The following is a 19,870-nucleotide window of genomic DNA, read 5'->3' on the forward strand; positions in this document are numbered from 1 at the left end:
GTGACCATCGGGTTCTTGGTCACCTCCCTGACTAAGGCCCTTCTCCCCCGATCGCTCAGTTTAGATGGCCGGCCAGCTCTAGGAAGAGTCCTGGTGGTTTTGAACTTCTTCCACTTATGGATGATGGAGGCCACTGTGCTCATTGGGACCTTCAAAGCAGCAGATTTTTTTCTGTAACCTTCCCCAGATTTGTGCCTCGAGACAATCCTGTCTCGGAGGTCTACAGACAATTCCTTTGACTTCATGCTTGGTTTGTGCTCTGACATGAACTGTCAACTGTGGGACCTTCTATAGACAGGTGTGTGCCTTTCCAAATCATGTCCAGTCAACTGAATTTACCACAGGTGGACTCCAATGAAGCTGCAGAAACATCTCAAGGATGATCAGGGGAAACAGGATGGACCTGAGCTCAATTTTGAGCTTCATGGCAAAGGCTGTGAATACTTATGTACATGTGCTTTCTCAATGTTTTTATTTTTAATAAATTTGCAAAAACGTCAAGTAAACTTTTTTCACATTGTCATTATGGGGTGTTGTGTGTAGAATTCTGAGGAAAAAAATGAATTTAATCCATTTTGGAATAAGGCTGTAACATAACAAAATGTGGAAAAAGTGATGTGCTGTGAATACTTTCTGGATGCACCTCGCACCTCACAGTACAACGCTGGCGTAGCAGAAGCGTCCGCTGGATTGTGTGTCGCGTTGTGTTGTGTGAAGTATAAACCTGGCCTTAAAGATGCTGATATTTCCATTGGGTGTGAGGAGGATGGACAGGATTAGAAATGAGGGTCAGCTCAGGTGGGACAGTTCGGAGACAAAGTCAGTGAGGCGAGATTGCGTTGGTTTGGACATGTTCAGAGGAGAGATGAGGGGTATAATGGGAGAAGGGTGCTAAGGATAGAGCTGCCAGGGAAGAGGAGAAGGAGGTTTATGGATGTGGTGAGAGAGGACATGCAGGTGGTGGGTGTAACAGAACAAGATGACGAGGACAGAAAGATATGAAAGAAGATGATCCACTGTGGCGACTCCTAACGGGAGCAGCCGAAAGAAGAAGATGATAACTGAGTGGAGTTGAGTGTCAGTCATTTCTTCTATCAGCTCGTTCAGCACAGAGATCACAGCACTGCGAGGACATTGTGGCTTCACAACTGACCACCGGCAGATCTTCAACGTGAGATGCTTCATGGTGTGAGACTTCAGTAATTCAGGATGGGATGTGCCCCTTTGGACAGGTGGGCTTTATTGATGGTCATGTGATGAGGCTCAGTGTGACAAAGTGGAGAAATATCAACAAGTAACAGCAAATCCGACTACACACTTGACATGCCATTTGAGGGGGGCTTCTTAAGAGTGTGGGTGTGTGACCACCGGCTTACACAACTGCTGTTACCTGCCCCCCAAATGGGTGGTCCTGGCGCCGTGCGTGCTGTGTAGGCAGGAGGAGCGACAAAGGAGTGTTGGACGTTCAGGGCGGCCAAATGATCTTTTACGAGTCAGAAATTCTTGGAAGACCCTGCAGAAATTGGTTTTAGTGAGTTTCACGTTTCACAATTCGCAGAATCACATTTGACACGAATATCAGGGGCATTTTCCCGTCACCAGTCCTGGCTCTGTACGCGTCAGAGTCGCTCACCCCGCTCATCTTGAACTTATTATTAGGAGATGACGAAAGAGGAAAGTCTGCGGAAAAATGAGAATTAACAGGAAAGAACTTCAAACGCCGGCAAAAACACAAATGGCTCTGCTTTGTGCAGGCCTGGAATTTCCCCCTAATGCTCTCTTTCCAAAATGCAGAATAAGAGAAAAGAAAAAGGACAAGCTAATTAAACAGGAGTCTATTTGAGGTTTGGGTGGCACAGTGGCACAGTGGGTAGCACTGCTGCCTGGCAGTAAGGAGACCTGTGGTTCGCTTCCCGGGTTATGTGGAGTTTGCATGTTCTCCCCGTGTCTGCGTGGGTTTCCTCTCACAGTCCAAAGACATGCAGGTTAGGTGCATTGGTGACCTGAAATTGTCCCTGGTGTGTGTTTGGTGTGTGTGTGTGTGTGCCCTGCCCAGGGTTTGTTTCCTGCCTTGAACCCTGTGCTGGCTCAGATTGGCTCCAGCAGACCCCAGTGACCCTGTGTTAGGATATAGCAGGTTGGACAATGACTGGCACCATTTGAGTGGGACTGAGCCCGTGTATGTCTTTGTTATGTCAGTGGGACTGGCTTGTGACCCCCCCACTACAAGCCCCCCAGTCTTTCAGGACCTTGATCTGCTCCAACATACAAGCCCACCCCTTTGGATTTGTGTCATTTTGTCGGGCTGTCAGTCACGGTCCAGTAGTAAAAGTCGGACGAGGCCATCTGGCACAACTCCTCGTCAGCACAAAAGTGCAAGTCAGCAGCTCAGCAGTCCACATCGGGCGATTATGTCACACGGTGACACCTGCCAGTCCAGGAGGTCACCCAGCTGCACCAGGTGGGTGAGGGGCAGAGTTAGCTGACATCCCATAATCACTTAATCAGAGGCGGTGAGGTTCTGGCTTCTCGGTGTGCCTACTCCAGGGTGGGCTAAGTGAACGCTGATGGGTATTCCACCTAGTATGTCAGGCACAGCCCTCCCCTTACCATTGTGATCTGATATAGCGCCTTTTATAGTCCGCACCATCCTGCCTTATCCTCGCCAGCACAAGGACCACCAGCCAGATGAGGTCAACAAAGCGTTTTATTCACATTCCACAGGTCAAAGTGCACCACAGAGAGAACACGAGCCAATCGCTGGCTTTGTAATAAAATAAATAAATAAAAGAGCAACTTAAATAAAACGTTAATAAATATCGGACAAGGAACCCCAAAACCAATATGCTTGGTGTCAGGTCTCCAGCTTGGTTGGGTGGGCTTCTATGGGGGTGGGGCTGGACCCCCTCCCTCCCAGGCAGCATTACCACTGGGATCAGCTTTTCAGGTGGGCTGTTGGAAGTCATGAAAGGGCAGAGTAGTCAGCAGGTAAGTCGTCCAAGTTCGTCCCAGGATGAAAGAGAAAAAGACCCCCCTCCCTCCACACCTCGGTCATCGGTCAGTGAACTGCAGGTCAATCTGTCTGTCTGGCACCAGCAGGGTCCTGGTCATCGGCCGGACCACGCAGCCCTCTGTGTCTGGCTTGACTTCGAAACGGCACAGGATCTGAAAGGCAGAATCAGGAGGGGGACACTGGTCAGGCTGGTGGGGTTATTTAGGATGAAGGTAAAGCCAAAAACAACCAACATGTAACTCCTGCCTCGTGTCCACCGTGTTCCGGATGGGCTCCGGCGTCTATAGACCGCCATTAAAGGATGGAAGGATGGATGGATGGGAAAAACTCAACCCATCTAAGGAAGAAAGATGCAAGAGGAACAACCAAGGGGCGATGGGAGGATTGTGAGACCGTCGGGGGAGAGGGGACTTTTTATAGCGCCTTGACCCCCATCAGCCCCAAGCACTAAATACTGACAGTGCATCTCAAGCAGCCATTGGGAGTGCGTGGAGTTGGGGATTTAATGAAAGGGTGCAAATCCCCTGCACGCCCCCTAGTAAACCATGGTTTCAGCGTGGACCCACAGCATCCAGAGCCCCAAGGAGGGACGTGCCCTGAACCCGCGAGAAAGCTGATCCGCTCGTATGGTCGACAGTGGTGTCTGACGTCAATCCCCGGTAGGCTGGAACGTTTTGGAGAGGGCCGAGGGCGCGCACGACTCGGGCACGAACGCCAGCTTGAACGCGCGCGCACCGAGCAGGCACAAACGTTCGAAACGCGCCCAGCTTACTTAACTTTAGGCATCTTTTGAAAACGCACCTTTTCATTCAATATTTTGCATTTTCTTAGTTTCTCTGCTATTGGATGGTCGCTGCTGCACTGATAAAGAACTTAGAATATTAATTTGTGTTTTTGTCTACCTGAGCATTTAATTAGTAGTAGTGCTACTGCCTAACGCTCGGGTTTTAACTATTTCTTTGTCTTGCTCCTCCTAATCATTCGTGTGTGTATTATGATATGCTTTGTATTTCACCACGGCTGAAGGTATCTGTTAAATAAATACATAAATGCCAACATTGATACTAATGCTAATACTAATACCAATACTATAATAATGAGCATGTGCGAAAAACTCGGGCACAAGCGGTCACTTGTAGGGGGCGCGCACACGCCTCGCCCGCGTGGTGAAGGAGTAAGCGCGCACACAGCTCTGGTGCGCAAAAGCTCTCTTGTAAACTTCTATGCTCCTCATTGTTAAGCGAGTGTTAAAAGCGCACCTCTTTATGAGATATTTTGAACTCGTTTGACGCCGTTTCTACAGGACGGCAGCTCTTGCATTTACAAAAAGTTTATTTTAGGACACCGATTTGTGTCTTGCCTACCTGCACATACTGTATAATTAGATGATACTACTCCCTCAAGGTCGGCTTTTATTTTTTTCTCCCTTTTGTGCCTTCCAAGCTTTCTTACGTGTATCGTTACATGTTTTATACGTCGCCTTGGATAAAGACACGTGGCAAATAAATAAAAAGAATACAAATTATAATACTAATGAGTAATGAGCTCAGTCACGAACGGTGACTTGTAAGCGCGCACACGCCAGGTTCGCTTGCGGTTTGTGCAATGGCTCGCTTGTAAGCTTCTATTCGAATTGCACTCAGTCTGTTCATATTTGGGCGACTTTTAAAAATGCACCTCTTCATTAAATGTTGTGGAACTGCTTCTACGGGATGGCTGCTCTTGTACTGACAAAGATTTTATTTTACGATGTTGATCTGTTTTTATGTTTTTCTCTATCTTGCACCTTCTAATCATTGTTGTGTGTATTACAGCACGCTTTGTAAGTCACCTTGGATAAAGGGGCGTCTGCTAAATAACTAAATGCACGCACATCAGCTCCAATGCAAACACTCGATTGTAAGCGCGCACACGCCACGGGGGCTTGATACAGGTGAACGCGCGCACACAACTCTGGTGCAAAGGCTCTCTTGTAAAATTCTCTTCGAACTTGACCCAATCTGCTCATATTTGGGGGACTTTTAAAAACGCACCTGCTCGTGAAATATTTTGGAACTGATTGGCGTCTCTGGATGGCTGCTCTTGTAGTCAACAAGAGTTTAGGATACTGGTTTACGTTTTAGTCTACAGATAGTTGCAGGTATAATTGGATAATTGTATTAGCAGTAACTCGTTTTATCTTTTTCTCTATCGAGGTCTTTCTAATAATTGTTTTGTGTATTATAACACGTTTTGTATGTGACCTTGGATAAAGGCGTCTGCAAAATAAATAAACGATGAGCACGCGCATCAGCTCTTGCGTAAACGCTTGTTTGTAAGCGCGTGCACAGCTCAGGCACGAACGCTCGCTTGTAAGCGCGTGCACGGCTCAGACACAAACGGTCACTTTTGTACGTGCGCACAGCTCCGGTACAAAGGCTCGCATGTAAAATTCTGCGACTTTTAAAACATCGCCTCTTCATGAAATGTTATGGAGCCGCTTGGCGTCTCTTCTACAGGATACCTGCTGCTCGTAGCAGAGACTTGAGGATGCTGATGCGCGTCTGTAATTAGATAGCACGAGTATTTGGGGTAGGGAGACTCCTTCGTGCTACTACAGTTTTTTTTCTGTTGCTCTTGATGCTGGCACCTTCTAATCATTCTTGCTTTGTATGCTGAAAAATACGATGAATTGGATTTGTTTAAATGCCACTATTTTGCTTGCCCTTTTAAAAGTAAACTCAGTCTCTGTTTAAAGTATACTAAAAACAAGTGCGTTTGCAATGCATACTTTCAAAGTCGAAATGTTAGCCTGAATAACTTTCTTAATATTAACTCAACTAAAACACAAAAACGAAGTCTTAATTCATTGCAAGTTTTTAATTGAACTCGATACATTTGAGACACTTCAATTAGTTAAGCGGCACCGACTTGCAATTTCCAGCTTTATTTATTTATTTATTAATTAGTGTGCAAAACATGGCTTAAATGTGAATACTGTATGTACTGTTGACAACGTCTTGTGTGGGCTATAAAACTCACTGGCAAATATTTGAAACGATTCCTATGCTAATTTGGGACAAATAATGCTGTAGTATATTTAAGTATATATGACAATTGCTCACTCGGACAATTTGTTTTGGGGGCCCCCAAGAAGGCGGGGGCCCTAAGCTATAGCTTGTGTAGCTTATACGTAAATCCTGCACTGGCTACGCGTTAAGGTTAACATCTTTTCACTTTTATTGATTACACTTTCTACGCACGGTGGCGCTGTGGTGCTCCCTCGCAGTAAGGATACCGGGGTTCTCCCACTGCCTAAAGACGAGCAGGTTTAGGTGAACACTAAACTGACCCTGTGTGCTGTGTGTGTGTGTTCGCCGTGCGATGGACTGGCGCTCCCTCCAGGGTTTGTTCCTGCCTTGCGCACTATGCCGGCTGTGTTATGCTCCAGCACCCCGCGATCCTGCACTGGATTAAGCGGGTTAGAAAACGACATGACGTGACTTTTTGTGTAATCTTAGAATTAACTTCCGTGTTGCATTGGAAAATAAGTTTTAATATCAGCATCACTGTAACTCTTCAGCTTTTTCTCTACTTGGGCAAATGTGTGGAAATCCTTTTTTACGTGCGCTACAACACGTGATCAACAAAAGGGGTGGGCCTTTATACAAAATATCATGCTTAATGCAAAATAGTCGCGTAAATAAAACGTGTTCATTTTAGGTTACATTAACGTCAATTAGATGTAGAGTAAACATTCCAATTAGTTAATTTTCTGAGTGAGTGTGCCAGCGCGAGTCATTATCACAAAAAAAGAATATAAAAATGTCATATTTTCAGGTTAAAAAATGGCATTGATAGTTTTGTTCCGGTGTCAAAACACCAAAAATACAAAAATAAATAAATTATTCGGTTCCAAAATATGGAAGGTAGGTTTGTGTTTAGTTCAAACCTGAAGACTATGCGAAAAGCGTTCTGCTCCTCCATGCCCACCGTTAATCAGCCGCACCTGCAGGAGGTCCACTCTGAGAACGCGCTTTGGTGGGAGCGTGTGGAGAAAGCAGGTCACATGACTGTTTAAAAAAAAAAACTACGTTGGGTGTTTCACGTTGGAATTCCTCCAAGTTCAGAGTTTAATCCACTGCATCTTAAGTCAATCTGAAAAGGTTGTTTTATTAAGAGGAAGATGTAGATTGTCTTAAGTAATGGTTGCTGAACTAAATAATATTTTCAGGATATAATAACGTCTGATAATAATAATAATAATATTAAGAAGAAGAAGAATCGCGCTCACTTCTCCAGCGCAAACGCTCGCTGGTAAGCGCGCGCACACAACTCGGACATAAACGCGCACTCGGTGCGGATGGAAGCGCGCGCACGGCACAATTAACAAACTGTTGCCTGGAAGCTTCTATGCAAAATGCACCTGATGCACTCAACACCTGATGCACCTGATGTACTATATATATATATATATATATATATAATATATATATATAGTGAACTACTCGAGATTTCTCTATTCCTGTTGTACTGACAAAACTTTGAGGACGTTGATTTGTGCTCTATTCTGGCTGCATTTATAAAGCAGGCCAACTGCTTTCTCTTTATTGTTTTTATTTTCTTTTCAGCTGATTTTTCATGCTTTTATTTATTATAACTCGATTTTTGAGTCACCTGGGATAAATAACAACAATAATAATAAAAAGAAGCGAGCGGACAGCTCAGGTACAAACGCTCGCTCGGAAGCGCGCACACTGACTGCTCAGGATTAGCCGCGCGTGCTGGTCGGCTGTTCCCTCGCGTGACGATTTTCAGTTCCGTTTGCTCTTCTCCTACTCGCGTTTGTTTTTTTTTTACCGTCTTTCTTCAAAACTTTTCTATTACCGTGACGCAAATCGTGTGACCGTGATGACACAAAGGGGACATTAACATTAGGGCCCTATATAGGTAACTGTGCTCCACCCCCACTAACTTTAAGGTTAGTATTTGTGGTTGGGGTAAGCCAGTCTAATAATTTAAGACAGTGGAGGCGGCAGCCCCACCGATTTGCGTCACGATAATAGAAAAGTACCCTTTTCTTTTCCAGTGGAGTTTCCGTTCAAAGTTGTCGGAATCTACCTAAGCTGGACTGGACGGAAAGGCACGCATACACCCCAGCCACACTCCAATAGCCTGTGCTGCAACTGGGAAAAACCAAAAAAATGTGTCCTAAATGTTGTAAGTCACTTTGGATAAAGGCATGAGCCAAACAAGAAAATGTAATATGGCCTAACCAATAATGTCACAATCATAATCATATCGAATTCATCTCAACAAGGACACAGTTCTGAAAGGTGGATACATGTGCATGATTTATGTTTCGTTTCTTTCGTGCCTTTTTACATTCCAACCCTAAAAATCCCGCAGCTCTGATTGGCCGAGCCTTATATGCCCCTTTATGTCTGTGCGCTTGCCGAACTCAATTTCAAAATTTAGCTGAAAGTAAAAAAAAAAAAGTCCAGTTTGATCACCCGACTAGAATGCATAAATCTGAGCAACCGTCCCAAAGTGCACCTCTCCTTCATAACGGACCCAACTTGACATGACCTCCTTTTCATGGTCTTTTGATTTTTTTTTTATGTATTCAATGTCGCCCAGCGCTCCGCCCCTCCACCGGTTTAGACTGCATATGACTTTTCTTTTCTATGCACGTTGGCCTCCTGTACTGCTGCTTCATTTGTACGCCGCCTTGTCAAAGACCCTCCGATGCTGCTGGTCTTTCTCTTTATTTAGATGTTGGCGTGGCGTGGCGTCCCGTCCCGGAATTGTTCCTGCCTTAACCCTCAGGTGGATCGGTCGGATATGAGAAACTGCTTGGCACTGTGCTGACGATGTAAAAACAGTCGAATGTCGCTTGTAGTTTTATTCGCTTCATGAGCTTTTGTGCGGGTCACGAAAGTCGCTATATACACGTCATGCGCACTGAGGGGGAGCGGTTACGCAGGAAGACTTGCTTCGACTATTTCAAAAAAACAACAACACACAACGTGTGGACTTCGGTATAAAGTCATTGCACTCTTGGCACCGTTCGCAGGTTCACTTGTCCTACCTAAAGCTCGTCTTAAGCTAACCCCCCCATAGAGGAGCCCACCTTTGTACTCACCCGTGCCAGCGCCAGGTAGACCTCAAGCTCAGCGATGCGCCTCCCGATGCAGCTGCGCTTGCCGAAGCCAAAAGGGATGGAGGCGTACGGATGGCGGCTCTCGTCTCGGGTCAGCCAGCGCTCGGGCTGGAAGCTGTCCGGCTCGGGGAAGACCTCGGGGTCCCGGGACGTGGCGTAGTGGCAGAGCGTGATGAGCGTCTGAGGAACAAAAAAGACGTTCATTGAGCAGCTCGGGGACCAAAGCTGGGGCTGGGGGGTGTTGTAGAGGGGCGGGCCTCACCTTTTTGGGGATGACGTAGCCTCCAACCAGAATGTCCTTGTCGGCGACGACGCGCGCGTTTCCGGGAATCACGGGGTACAACCTGTGGGGGACACGACATGCACGATAAGCTTCGAACACCCCCTGCGGGACTTCCCCGGAAAAGCCCCTTACCAGCACTGCGCGCACCCTTACCTGAGCACCTCCTTCACAACGGCCTTCATGAGGGGCATCCTGCCCACGTCGGCGGCCGAAGGCAGCGCTCGACCCTGTAGGACCTCCTGGATCTCCTGGTAGAGGCGGCTCTGGACCTCGGGGTGTCGAGAGAGTTCGTACAGCGACCAGGAGAGGGTGCTGGAGATCTGGAGAAGGAGGAGGAGAAAGGCGAGGGTGAGTGGGGCATCAAGGAAAAAACAGATAAGGGAATGGGGGCATCAGAACATGGCAGGGGGAAGAGAGAAACTGAGAAGGGTGATGGAGAATAAGACAGAGGGGTCAAAAGTAACAAGGAGACCGGTGGGCAAACGGGCATAACAGGCAAGGGGCAACAATAATAGGTGAAAACCAATTAGGGTCTGGGGGGGATAAAGAGACAATGTGCAAGGTATAGGGGGAACAATGTGGACAGAACTAATAAGGACCAAGGTGGGCAAAGAGGGATTAGAGGTATGAGGCAAGAGATGGGGCAACAGTGAAGGCAAACCCACTGAGAGACTTGGTGGCAAACAGGCAATGTTTAGGGTAAGGGGCAACAAAGAGGGGATGGTGGGCAAAGAGACAACGTGCAAGGTGTGTGTGTGTGTGTAACCATGAGGGGAAAACTAATAAAGAGTGGGGCAGGGCAAACAGGCATAAGAGGCATGGCACAAGATAGGGGGCAACAGTGAGGGCAAAACCAATAAGGATCCAAAATGTGGGGGGTCACTAGTTTATAGGGCATGGGGCAACAATGAGGGCAAAACCAATACAGAGTGGGGTGGGCAAAGAGGCGTAAGAGCAATGGTGCAAGGTAGGGGGCAACAATGAGATCAAAACCAGTGAGGGACTGGGAGGCAAAGAGGCATGGGACACTAGAGGGGGCAATAATGGGGGGCCGGAGGACGCAAGCCGCTAATGTGAAAGGTCAGGGGCAACAATGAGGGGCCAGCGTGTGATTGTGCAGGGGCAACCAGAGTGTCTGCAGGGGGGGGGGGTGACAAATGAATCAAAACTGATAAGGAACAATGTGGGGGAGGGGCAAAGACACAATAAAGAGGTCAAACCTAATGGGGGGGGCGAGCAAAGAATTAATTTGGAAGTTAACAGGGAGAACAATGAGGACAGAACCATTAAGGGGGTCCGGGGCAATAAGGGCAAAACCAATGAGGGGCACAGGGGTGGGGACAAACACTCCATGTACAAGATAAGGGGGCAACAACAAAGTCAAAACCAACAAGTGGTGGGGCAGAGTGGGGGGAGGGCAACATGGGGAACAACCAGCTGTGCCAAGGGACCCAAAAATGCCAAGGGCGTCCAAGGACCAATAGTGATAAAGGTGACATGTTAAGGAAAAGCGTGAAGTGCCAGCAGAGCTTAGGGGCAGCAGGAGAAGAGACCCCCAGTGGAGTCAGTGAAGGGTGGGCCTTACTGTGTCCACACCGGCCAGCAGCAGCTCAGTGATGTTCCCATAGATGGACTTCATGGACAGGTTCTCCTTGGACAGGAAGTAGGTCAGGTATTTGCCCTCGATGGTCTCTCCTCTGGACAGCTTGTCCTCGATCTCCTTCATGCGCTGGTCAATGTGCTTCTTTGCTGAGGACAATGACAAAATGAGATTTTTTTTGTGGATATGTAACAAAATCTGGACTAAGCAGTTAAGGTGGCATCAAAAAGTAAAGAGAATGTGTCACCTCGGATACATTGGTGTCCATATCACCAACAGGCATCACAAAGACGCACAGAGTAAGAGAATCTTACCAAAGGCAAACATGCTGTCCCAGGACTGGCAGAACTTTGTCCAGGGCTTTCTGATGACACACTGCAGCCACTTGGGGATGGCCATGGTGACCAGCGTCATGACAAACATGGTGTTGATGGCCTGGATGAACTCTTCCGTCTCCCTGGGGACAGTGACTTGAAGGCAGCCAATGCGGGACTCAAAGAGCACCGAGGAGATCCCTGGGACATGAAAACGAGAATCTGTGTCACTCAGGGGTCCAGGTGAGAGAAAGAGAGAGAAGGGGCTCTGAAAGACTGGCAAGAGATTGGCATTGGAAGTGCATGGTGTCCACCGCTGTCCACACAGATGGGTTAGTATTGATGTGAAGTGGACATATCAGGCATACGTACAGCCACAGAGAGCTGCAGAAAGGTGGCCGGTGTGGATAGGCCATGTTACTGACCATTCAGAAGGTGCCCCCCTCGTATAAGCTGATGCCAACATGAAGATACGTGTGGACACGTCCATCTCAGTAAGACAGGTCCCACATCACAGGACGTGCCCACCCCACACCAACATGTACAAGAAACTGCTGTGTCTGGGTGTGTGCATGTCACTATGACACGTGGACCACTATGGACAGACCACGTCCTACCGCATGTCCAGACACAGTGAGAGTGGACACACACAGACACACTTCACAAAGATCTGCATTTCAGGTGGACTTGACCTCACACACACGCAGGCCATCATGGGCTCGTACACACAGATGAGATTGAGAAATGTCCCCAGGGCACACACACACCCCACCCATGTACCTTCAAGTCCAAACTTGTAAAACTCGTGTGCGACGTCAGCCACCACTTTGCGATCGCTTTGGCCCCTCTGGTGCTCCAGCCGGCCGATGAGGTCCGTGACCACTGAGTTCAGGGTGTCTCCGTATGCCTCGACCTCCTTGGGCCGCAGCATGTGCTTCGCTAGCATGCTGCGGATCGACTGCCACTCCTCTCCTTCCCTGCAGGAGATGACACTGAAAATCAGGAGCCCGCTAGATGCCATCAGCAGATGTCGTCACCATCCACCCCCTTCGCTGTGCTCCATCGTGTAGGCTGCCATTGCCAAGCACCTGGGCACTACCATCGGACACTCATGCCACCCCATCAGTAATATCACAGGGTCAGCCAGGGTAACATCCCATGGTCAAGACCCCCCCCCAGACTTATAGAGCAGAAAGGAACTCACGCGGTGAGCAGCCCATAGGCATGGCCACGGCTTAGTCGGTAGTCCTTCCATGAAGACAGGTCCGAGCGGATCGGGTGCTGCCCCTCCTGGCGCAACACCTGCTCAATCAGGGTGGGCTCTGCCACGTGCACGGTCAAGATTGGGCCAAAGCTTGCCTTCCACATGGGACCATACTTTGCCTTGCCCTCCAGCTTGGGGGGTGAGAGAGAGAGAAATAATCAGATCATTTTTAGGGGCTTTAGGAGAGAGTAGTTGCCCAGGTGGGTGCAGCACATCATGGGGATGATACAAATGCTGTGCCCACTTTGAATGCACAGTTTGAATAACAAACAGCAGTGCCAAAATAAGGAGAATCTCTACACCCACCTGCCCACTTCATATTCTGCCACGCCACCTCAAAACCAATGCCAACCAGGGCATTAGAAATATAGCGCCTTCCCCATTGAGTGCACATCTGTGGACAGAAACACCTCACACTGCATTTTACCCTGACAGTGTGGCTCATACACATTTATCCCTCGCTCCACTAATCCAATGGACATGGGCATGCTCGTCATAAAAGGTGCTATATTATTATTATATTATTAGAATATTATTATAATTATTAAAGCCTGACACATTTATCCAATCTGACATACAACTGGAGCACAAGCAGGTGAAGTGACTTTCTCAGTGTCACATGGTGTCAGCAGTGGGATTTGACCTCACAACCTCAGAGTTCAAAGTCCAAAGCTTTAACTGCTACATCACACTGCCTAGACAGACAGATAGGGGTGAAAGGCACTATAAAATAGATAGGTGGCTGACACCTTCATCCAAAGTGATTTACAACATTTGAGATACAGACTGGGCACAGGCAGTGAAGAGACTTGCTCCGTGTCAAATGGTGTCAGTAGTGGGATTTGACCTCACAATCCAAAATCCAAAGCTTTAACTGCTATGTCATACTGCCTAGACAGACAGGGGTGAAAGGCACTATATAATAGATTGATAATGGCTGGCACCTTCGTCCAAGGTGACTTACAACATTCGAGATTGGACACAGGCAGGTGAATGGACTTGCTCAGGGTCACAAGTGGGATATGACCTCACAACCTCAGAGTTAGAAGTCCAAAGCTTTATAACTGCTAAGCCACACTGCCTAGGCAGACAGATAGGGGTGAAAGGCACTATATAATAGACAGGTGGCTGACACCTTCATCCAAAGTAATTTACAACATTTGAGACACAGACTGGGCACAGGCAGGTGAAGAGACTTGCTCCGTGTCAAATGGTGTCATTAGTGGGATTTGAACTTCATAACCTAAGGGTTTGGAGTCCAAAGCCTAAACCACTATGCCATACTACTGGTCCTTCAATCTGCTGGACTTGCTTCCATCTTTGTATAACCCTGAAATGATTAATTTTCTGATGCACTAATCCAAAGCAATTTACAACATCTGACGAGACAACTGCTTATATATCTTTTGTTTTGTTTTTCCAATTGGAACATAGGCAAATGAAGTGACCTGCTCAGGGTCACACTGGCATCAATCATGGGATTTGACCTCACAACCTGAAGTCCAAATCTATAACCACAATGCCCTTCTTTTAATATAATCCTACAAAGGTGACTTACAGCATTTGAGATACAATTAACATGTGTTTTGTTTTTTCCAATTGGAACACAGGCAAGTGAAGTGACCGGCTCTGGGTCACACAGGTGTCGGTAGTGGGATTTGACCTCACAACCTCAGGTTTTCAGGTCCAAGCCTTAACCCTTATGCCACATTGCCTATCTAATAACTTACATTGACAGAGCTTACTGTACTCGGTCACTGTGTGAGCTTTAGTTAAATCTGAATGCCCTCCTCACTCCAAAGTGGTCAACAGAAAGTACAGAAATGGCGCTGTCCACTTGGTCAAGGTGCATGAGATAGTTTCTCTGGTTGGGAGTCTTGGACTTCAGTATTGGGGACGAAACATGTGAACCCTGAGGGCCCTTAGCAATGGGAGAATAATGATAATAATGATGGGAAGGCACTATATAAAATAAATCTTGAAGACTGGGTAGTGAGGGGAAGCTAGAACGGGACCTTTCCATCTTCATCAATTGCTGATTGATTATAGAGATTATAGATGGCAGGCAGTGTGGTGTAATAGTTAAGTGTTCGGACCTCAAACCCCGAGTTTGGGGGCTCAAATCCCACTACTGACACTGTGTCACCTGAAGTAAGTCACTTCACCAGTCTGTGCTCCAAATGGAAAAACAAAAAGAAAAGAAATGCAGCTAAGTGGATCTCTCAAATGTTGCAAGTTGCCTCGGATGAAGGCGTCACCCAAATAATAAAAAGTCATAATTAAAAGAAGACCCGTGAAAAGTTTTTCAAAATTAAGTGAGCTGGACGCCAGCCGCTATATTTGCGGAGGGAAGACAAATGTGAAAATACTCCGGTAACCACAGAAAGTGACAACTTCTCTCGGGGATGGGGGACCCTTCCTTTGTGTTGGGTTCTCACAAACAGCAAAATATGTGAGCAGCAGACGACCCGCAGCCCAAATCCCCCCCTTCCAAATATCCTGCCGGACCCCAGGTACCCACCTGTAACTCATGCAGACGTGACATTCCCTTCCTGCAGAACAGGTCATAGATGAATCCAGGCAGGCTCGGTCCTGGCATGTCCGCCAGGGTTAGCGCTTCTTTTCTTCCTTTCCCCAGAGACCCCGCGCTGTTGTCCGCGCAGCGCAGGAGCGTCCAGCTGCTCCTGGCTGGCAGTCTCATCATTTGCAGCATCGCTACGAGACAATCATCGCCGCCGCTGTCGTCTCCCGCTCTACTTATGCAAAACGGCTCTCGGTTCGCCACGCCCCGTGAAGGGGTGGGGTCACATACAGACACACACCTACACATGCACACCACCCACCTCTCATCTCGGGTGTTTTGCAGGTCACATGCGGGCTACTCCAGCGAACTCAGCACGCGCCAGGGAGACCAAGGAATCCAAGCGAAGAAATAAACGATCAAGTCCATCGGGTGTGACGACATGTCCGAATGCACAAGATCGGGCTGCAGCGGCGTCAAAAGAAAAGGGGGGACACCCATTCTCACCCTATAAAACACGCATTTGCTGACTCGTGTCCCTTCATATAGACCTCCTGACAACAGTCCCCCTTTATTTTGAGAACCCATAAAATGACACTCCTTTTATTATTTACTTATGCTGACCGCTTAATCCAAACGACTTGCAACATTTGACATACGATTAGTTCCATTTCTTTTGTTTCTCCCAACTGGAGCACAGGCAGGTGAAGTGACTTGCTCAGGGTCACACAGTGTTTGTCAGTAGAGGGATTTGGGACCATTACCTACCTGCCCCTACTTTGACACTATTGTACAGACGCACACCTGTTTACTCGAACATTCATACCTAATCAGTTCACAATCATGGACACACAACCCGATGAGCTGTATTCTACTCCTCCTGGGCGCATAAAAAGAATCCACGCTCTCGTCCAACCCTCAGTTTAAAACGAATGTCCATACACAGGCCTGCTGTCCGAACCTCTTGTGCTTGTCGCACAAGCATCGCGTTCAGTTCTCCCCCTTAACTCTGCCTCGTGCTCGCGCGCACATCTGGAGACTGAGACGCTCCCGCTGCCCTTTACTCTAAATATTGCGGCTCGTGCATGTCATACGCGTGCACGTCAGTTCAATTCAGTTCAGGATCGCGAAGAATCGCAGTCTAGCTCCGCAATATCAGGCGCCGGCTCATCGCAGGACATTTTCGTCCAAATTGCTCTAATTCGTTTCGTATTCCCACTCACGACTTCTACTCCAGAAATCTGAAGTTGTGAGCAGCCGGAATGACGTCGGCTCAAGACGAGACACAGCCGGTGATGATCTTGCGTGTCATTGCACCACATCGCTACTTGCTTGTCTGATGTAATAGGTCACACAACGGCCAGTCTCCCAGTAGTTTTCATCATCACATACACCCCTACATCCCTACCTAGTAAAAAAAACCAAAACAAACAAAAAAAAAAACTCCGCCGCCCCCCATATGGTATCTGGGTTATGACTAGGATGCACGCGACCTCACGCGCCTTTGTAGAAAACACCCGGAACTTAAGCGCTATTGCAGAACTTCATATAGTGCCCTTTACGGGCGTTTTTTTTTACCATCTACCTTATTGTATTGGGAACGTTAAGAGCGCAAATAAGATGGACTGCCGATACTTAAAATGGCCCAAGTGTGCGTTTGCCATGCGCCCCATCCGGGGATTGTTTCTGTCTTGCTCAGTATAAGGCGGGTTTAGAAAATGGTTGGATGATGAAATTCCAAATAGAACGAACACCCACATTTACATTGCGCCTTTTGAAAACAATCCAAACACAATAAATGCTGACTTATGTAGTGCCTTTTAGGATCAGTCCAAATAAAATGAATGCCGACTTTTAAATTTTCGGGGTGCAGCCTCCTAATACACTACTTGCTGGGACAGCCGCCAAATTTCCCGTTACCCTATTCAGGATAAGGCGGGTTTAGAAAATAGATGGATGTTGAAATTTCAAATAGAACGAATGCTGACTTTTTTATATAGCGCCTTTTGGGATCAGTTCAAATAAAATGAATATTACGTTTTATATAGCGCCTTTTGTGATCAGTCCAAATAGAACAAAGGACGATTTTTATATAGTGCCTTTCAGAATCAGCCTCTTAATACACTACTTGCTGGGATAAGCACCAACTTCCTCACGATCCTACTCAGGATATAGCGGGTTTAAAAAATGGGTGGATGTTGAAATTCTAAACAGAACGAATGCTTACGTGTATGTAGCGCCTTTCATCCATTATCCAACCCGCTATATCCTAACTACAGGATCACGGGGTCCGCTGGAGCCAATTCCAGCCAACACAGGGCGCAAGGCAGGAAACATACCCCAGGCAGGGCGCGCACACACACACACACACACACACGAAGCACACACTAGGGACAATTTAGAATCGCCAATGCATCTAACCGGCATGTCTCTGGACTGTGGGAGCAAACCGGAGTACCTGGAGGAAACCCACGCAGACACGGGGAGAACGCTACCTCACTGCGCCTTTCAGGACAGCTGAAATAGAACGAATGCCGACTTTTATATAGCAACTTTCGGGAACAGTCCAAATAAACGAATGCATTTCTTCATATAGTGCCTTTCGGGATTAGCCTCTTATTACACTACCAAAAGTCTTGGAAAACGATCTTGCCTTTTTTATAGCGCCCGTTAGCTCCTTAGTCCTTTGGTAATCTAGTCAATTTTGGACTATTACCTTAGACAATTAGAGATTAAAAAAAGAATGTGGTTTATTTAATCCATAATTTAAGGACTCAAACTGATCCGTTACCATTAAAACGCGAACTGATGTATTCTTATTTATTCCTTTATATATTTCATTTATTTATTAATTCATGTAATTATTTTTTTTTACCCGCATTTTTTAAAACATCGCAACGCTGCTCTGGATAAGTGGGTATAGAAAATGGGGGGGATCTTGTGAAAAGCATTTTGAGTTGCACGTTGCGCCACCACCATCTACCCAAAGCACCATGATGTTCCAACAATGATGGATGGATTAAAAGCCAGAAGTCTGTATGACCATCAGCATCAAGTGACTCCGTGAGAACTCTAACTACAAAGAGGACTATTTCATTTATGTTAGGTAGAATGCCCAGAGGGGACTGGGCGGTCTTGTGGCCTGGAACCCCTGCAGATTTTATTTTTTTTCTCCAGTCTTCTGGAGTTTTTTTTTTTTCTGTCCACCCTGGCCATCGGACCTTGCTCCTTTTCTATGTTAACTAATGTTGTCTTATTTTTTGTATTTTGTCCGTTATTTTTCTTTTCTTCATTATGTAAACACTTTGAGCTACTTTTTGTATGAAAATGTGCTATATAAATAAATGTTGTTGTTTTGTATAAAATATGCACCTCGCACGGTGTGGTTACAACGCACTTCACTAGCACACATTAATGACACGCAGGAGGGGCGGGGCTTCCGCCCGTTAATGGGGTGTGTGTGTGTTGGGGGGAGTGATTGAGGTTGGGTATCCAACCGCTCATCTTAGCACTGCACATCAAAGTGACAGCCACGGACAGGAACTTCTGAACAGGCCCCACCCAGACCTACACCAACACAATAGATCTCCAAAGAAACAAAGAGTCGGGTGCCCCCACTGGAGGCAATGGAGTAAAGTGCCAAGAGGCACCACACCAGAGAACTCATGTCCGCTCCTGTCTAGCCTTGATTGCAACTTAAAAAAATCTCCACAAAACTGGTGAGGGCATGACATAGCTGTTGCAACATCTCCCCCTGGGATTTTTTCAGGAGCAGTTAAGTACTTCCATACTGGTATCTCCATCAGCCAGGTGATGCCCAAGTGGGTGGCATTTGTGCCCAATTTACCCATCTAATGAGGAACCAGTTGTTGAGACAGCCACTTCTCCACAAACATTTATTCCTTCGTGGCCCAATGCCCATTGCGCTACCACCTTCAGGCCACACTGAGCACCTCATCAGATTGGCTGCACACTATGGCCCAATGTGATGTGAAGCTGTGAAGAAAAGGGCGCACCACATCCACTGGTGGGTGAAGGGCTTTGAGACTTGGGCTATGTCATCCTAACACTGGTGCTGCCAGTCCCAAGATGAGGTCCTACTTTCTGAAAACAAGCCCAGTTTGAAGTATCTTTTAATATTTTTAACATAAAAATATACAACTTAGTTAACCTTTGATGCTTCATTTTTCCACAGAATGCTGTGATTTCCCCCTGTTCGTACTGCTGGGAAGCACATTCCTAAAATACCGTCCAAAACCCATTGGCATTGCCAGCTAAACACCCAGCCCCAGCCACTCATCATTCATTCAGATGATGTCACTTCCTGCCGGCCATTTCCCCCCATGCAGGATATGGACGTTTGCTTTCTCCACCACCACGTCACTTTGTTTCTGTGGTGGTTAATGTCATCTTGTGGAGATGTTTCTCTCACAATAATAGAGGGGGGGGTGGGGTGGGTGGGTGGTTTAAGGTAGAGGTCCTCATGTTCTCTTTTCATGGTCTAACACACAAAAGCACTGAAAGCACCTCTAGTGGGTATGGCCTTCCCGGTGGGCAGAGCCAACTTTGTCCTCGATGCGGCGGAAAATTGCCAGAAAATTCTCTCCTCCTTTCCGTTGGACTTTCTTGCCTTCTTCGGTGCAGGAGCCCAAGCGGTCAATGATAACGTCGTCAGCCTTAGGGAGGTGGAGATGGAGAAGACAAACATTTGGGGTCTGCTTGTGTACAAGAGA

General features: G+C 47.1%; 2 protein-coding genes across 2 annotated transcripts in view; both read right to left on the reverse strand.

Annotated features, from left to right (window-relative positions):
* Nucleotides 1-2,689: 2,689 nt before the first annotated feature.
* On the reverse strand, nucleotides 2,690-16,542 carry LOC114649177 (25-hydroxyvitamin D-1 alpha hydroxylase, mitochondrial). The gene is made up of 9 exons (XM_028798646.2): nucleotides 15,138-16,542; nucleotides 12,557-12,747; nucleotides 12,133-12,329; nucleotides 11,353-11,553; nucleotides 11,024-11,187; nucleotides 9,592-9,758; nucleotides 9,418-9,499; nucleotides 9,138-9,335; nucleotides 2,690-3,165 (listed from the first exon to the last, which is right to left on the reverse strand). The coding sequence occupies exons 1-9, from the start codon at nucleotides 15,444-15,446 to the stop codon at nucleotides 3,052-3,054; spliced, it is 1,623 nt and encodes a 540-aa protein (XP_028654479.1). The 5' UTR covers nucleotides 15,447-16,542; the 3' UTR covers nucleotides 2,690-3,051.
* A 2,711-nt stretch (nucleotides 16,543-19,253) lies between these two features.
* mettl1 (methyltransferase 1, tRNA methylguanosine) overlaps nucleotides 19,254-19,870 on the reverse strand; it is a 62,166-nt gene continuing 61,549 nt past the window's right edge. Inside the window, exon 6 of the mRNA XM_028798656.1 lies at nucleotides 19,254-19,813. Coding sequence (XP_028654489.1) covers nucleotides 19,667-19,813 — 147 coding nt within the window. The 3' untranslated portion in view covers nucleotides 19,254-19,666. The remainder of the gene's footprint in view (nucleotides 19,814-19,870) is intronic.

The sequence above is a fragment of the Erpetoichthys calabaricus genome, chromosome 3 (assembly GCF_900747795.2).
Source record: "Erpetoichthys calabaricus chromosome 3, fErpCal1.3, whole genome shotgun sequence".
NCBI lineage: Eukaryota > Metazoa > Chordata > Cladistia > Polypteriformes > Polypteridae > Erpetoichthys > Erpetoichthys calabaricus.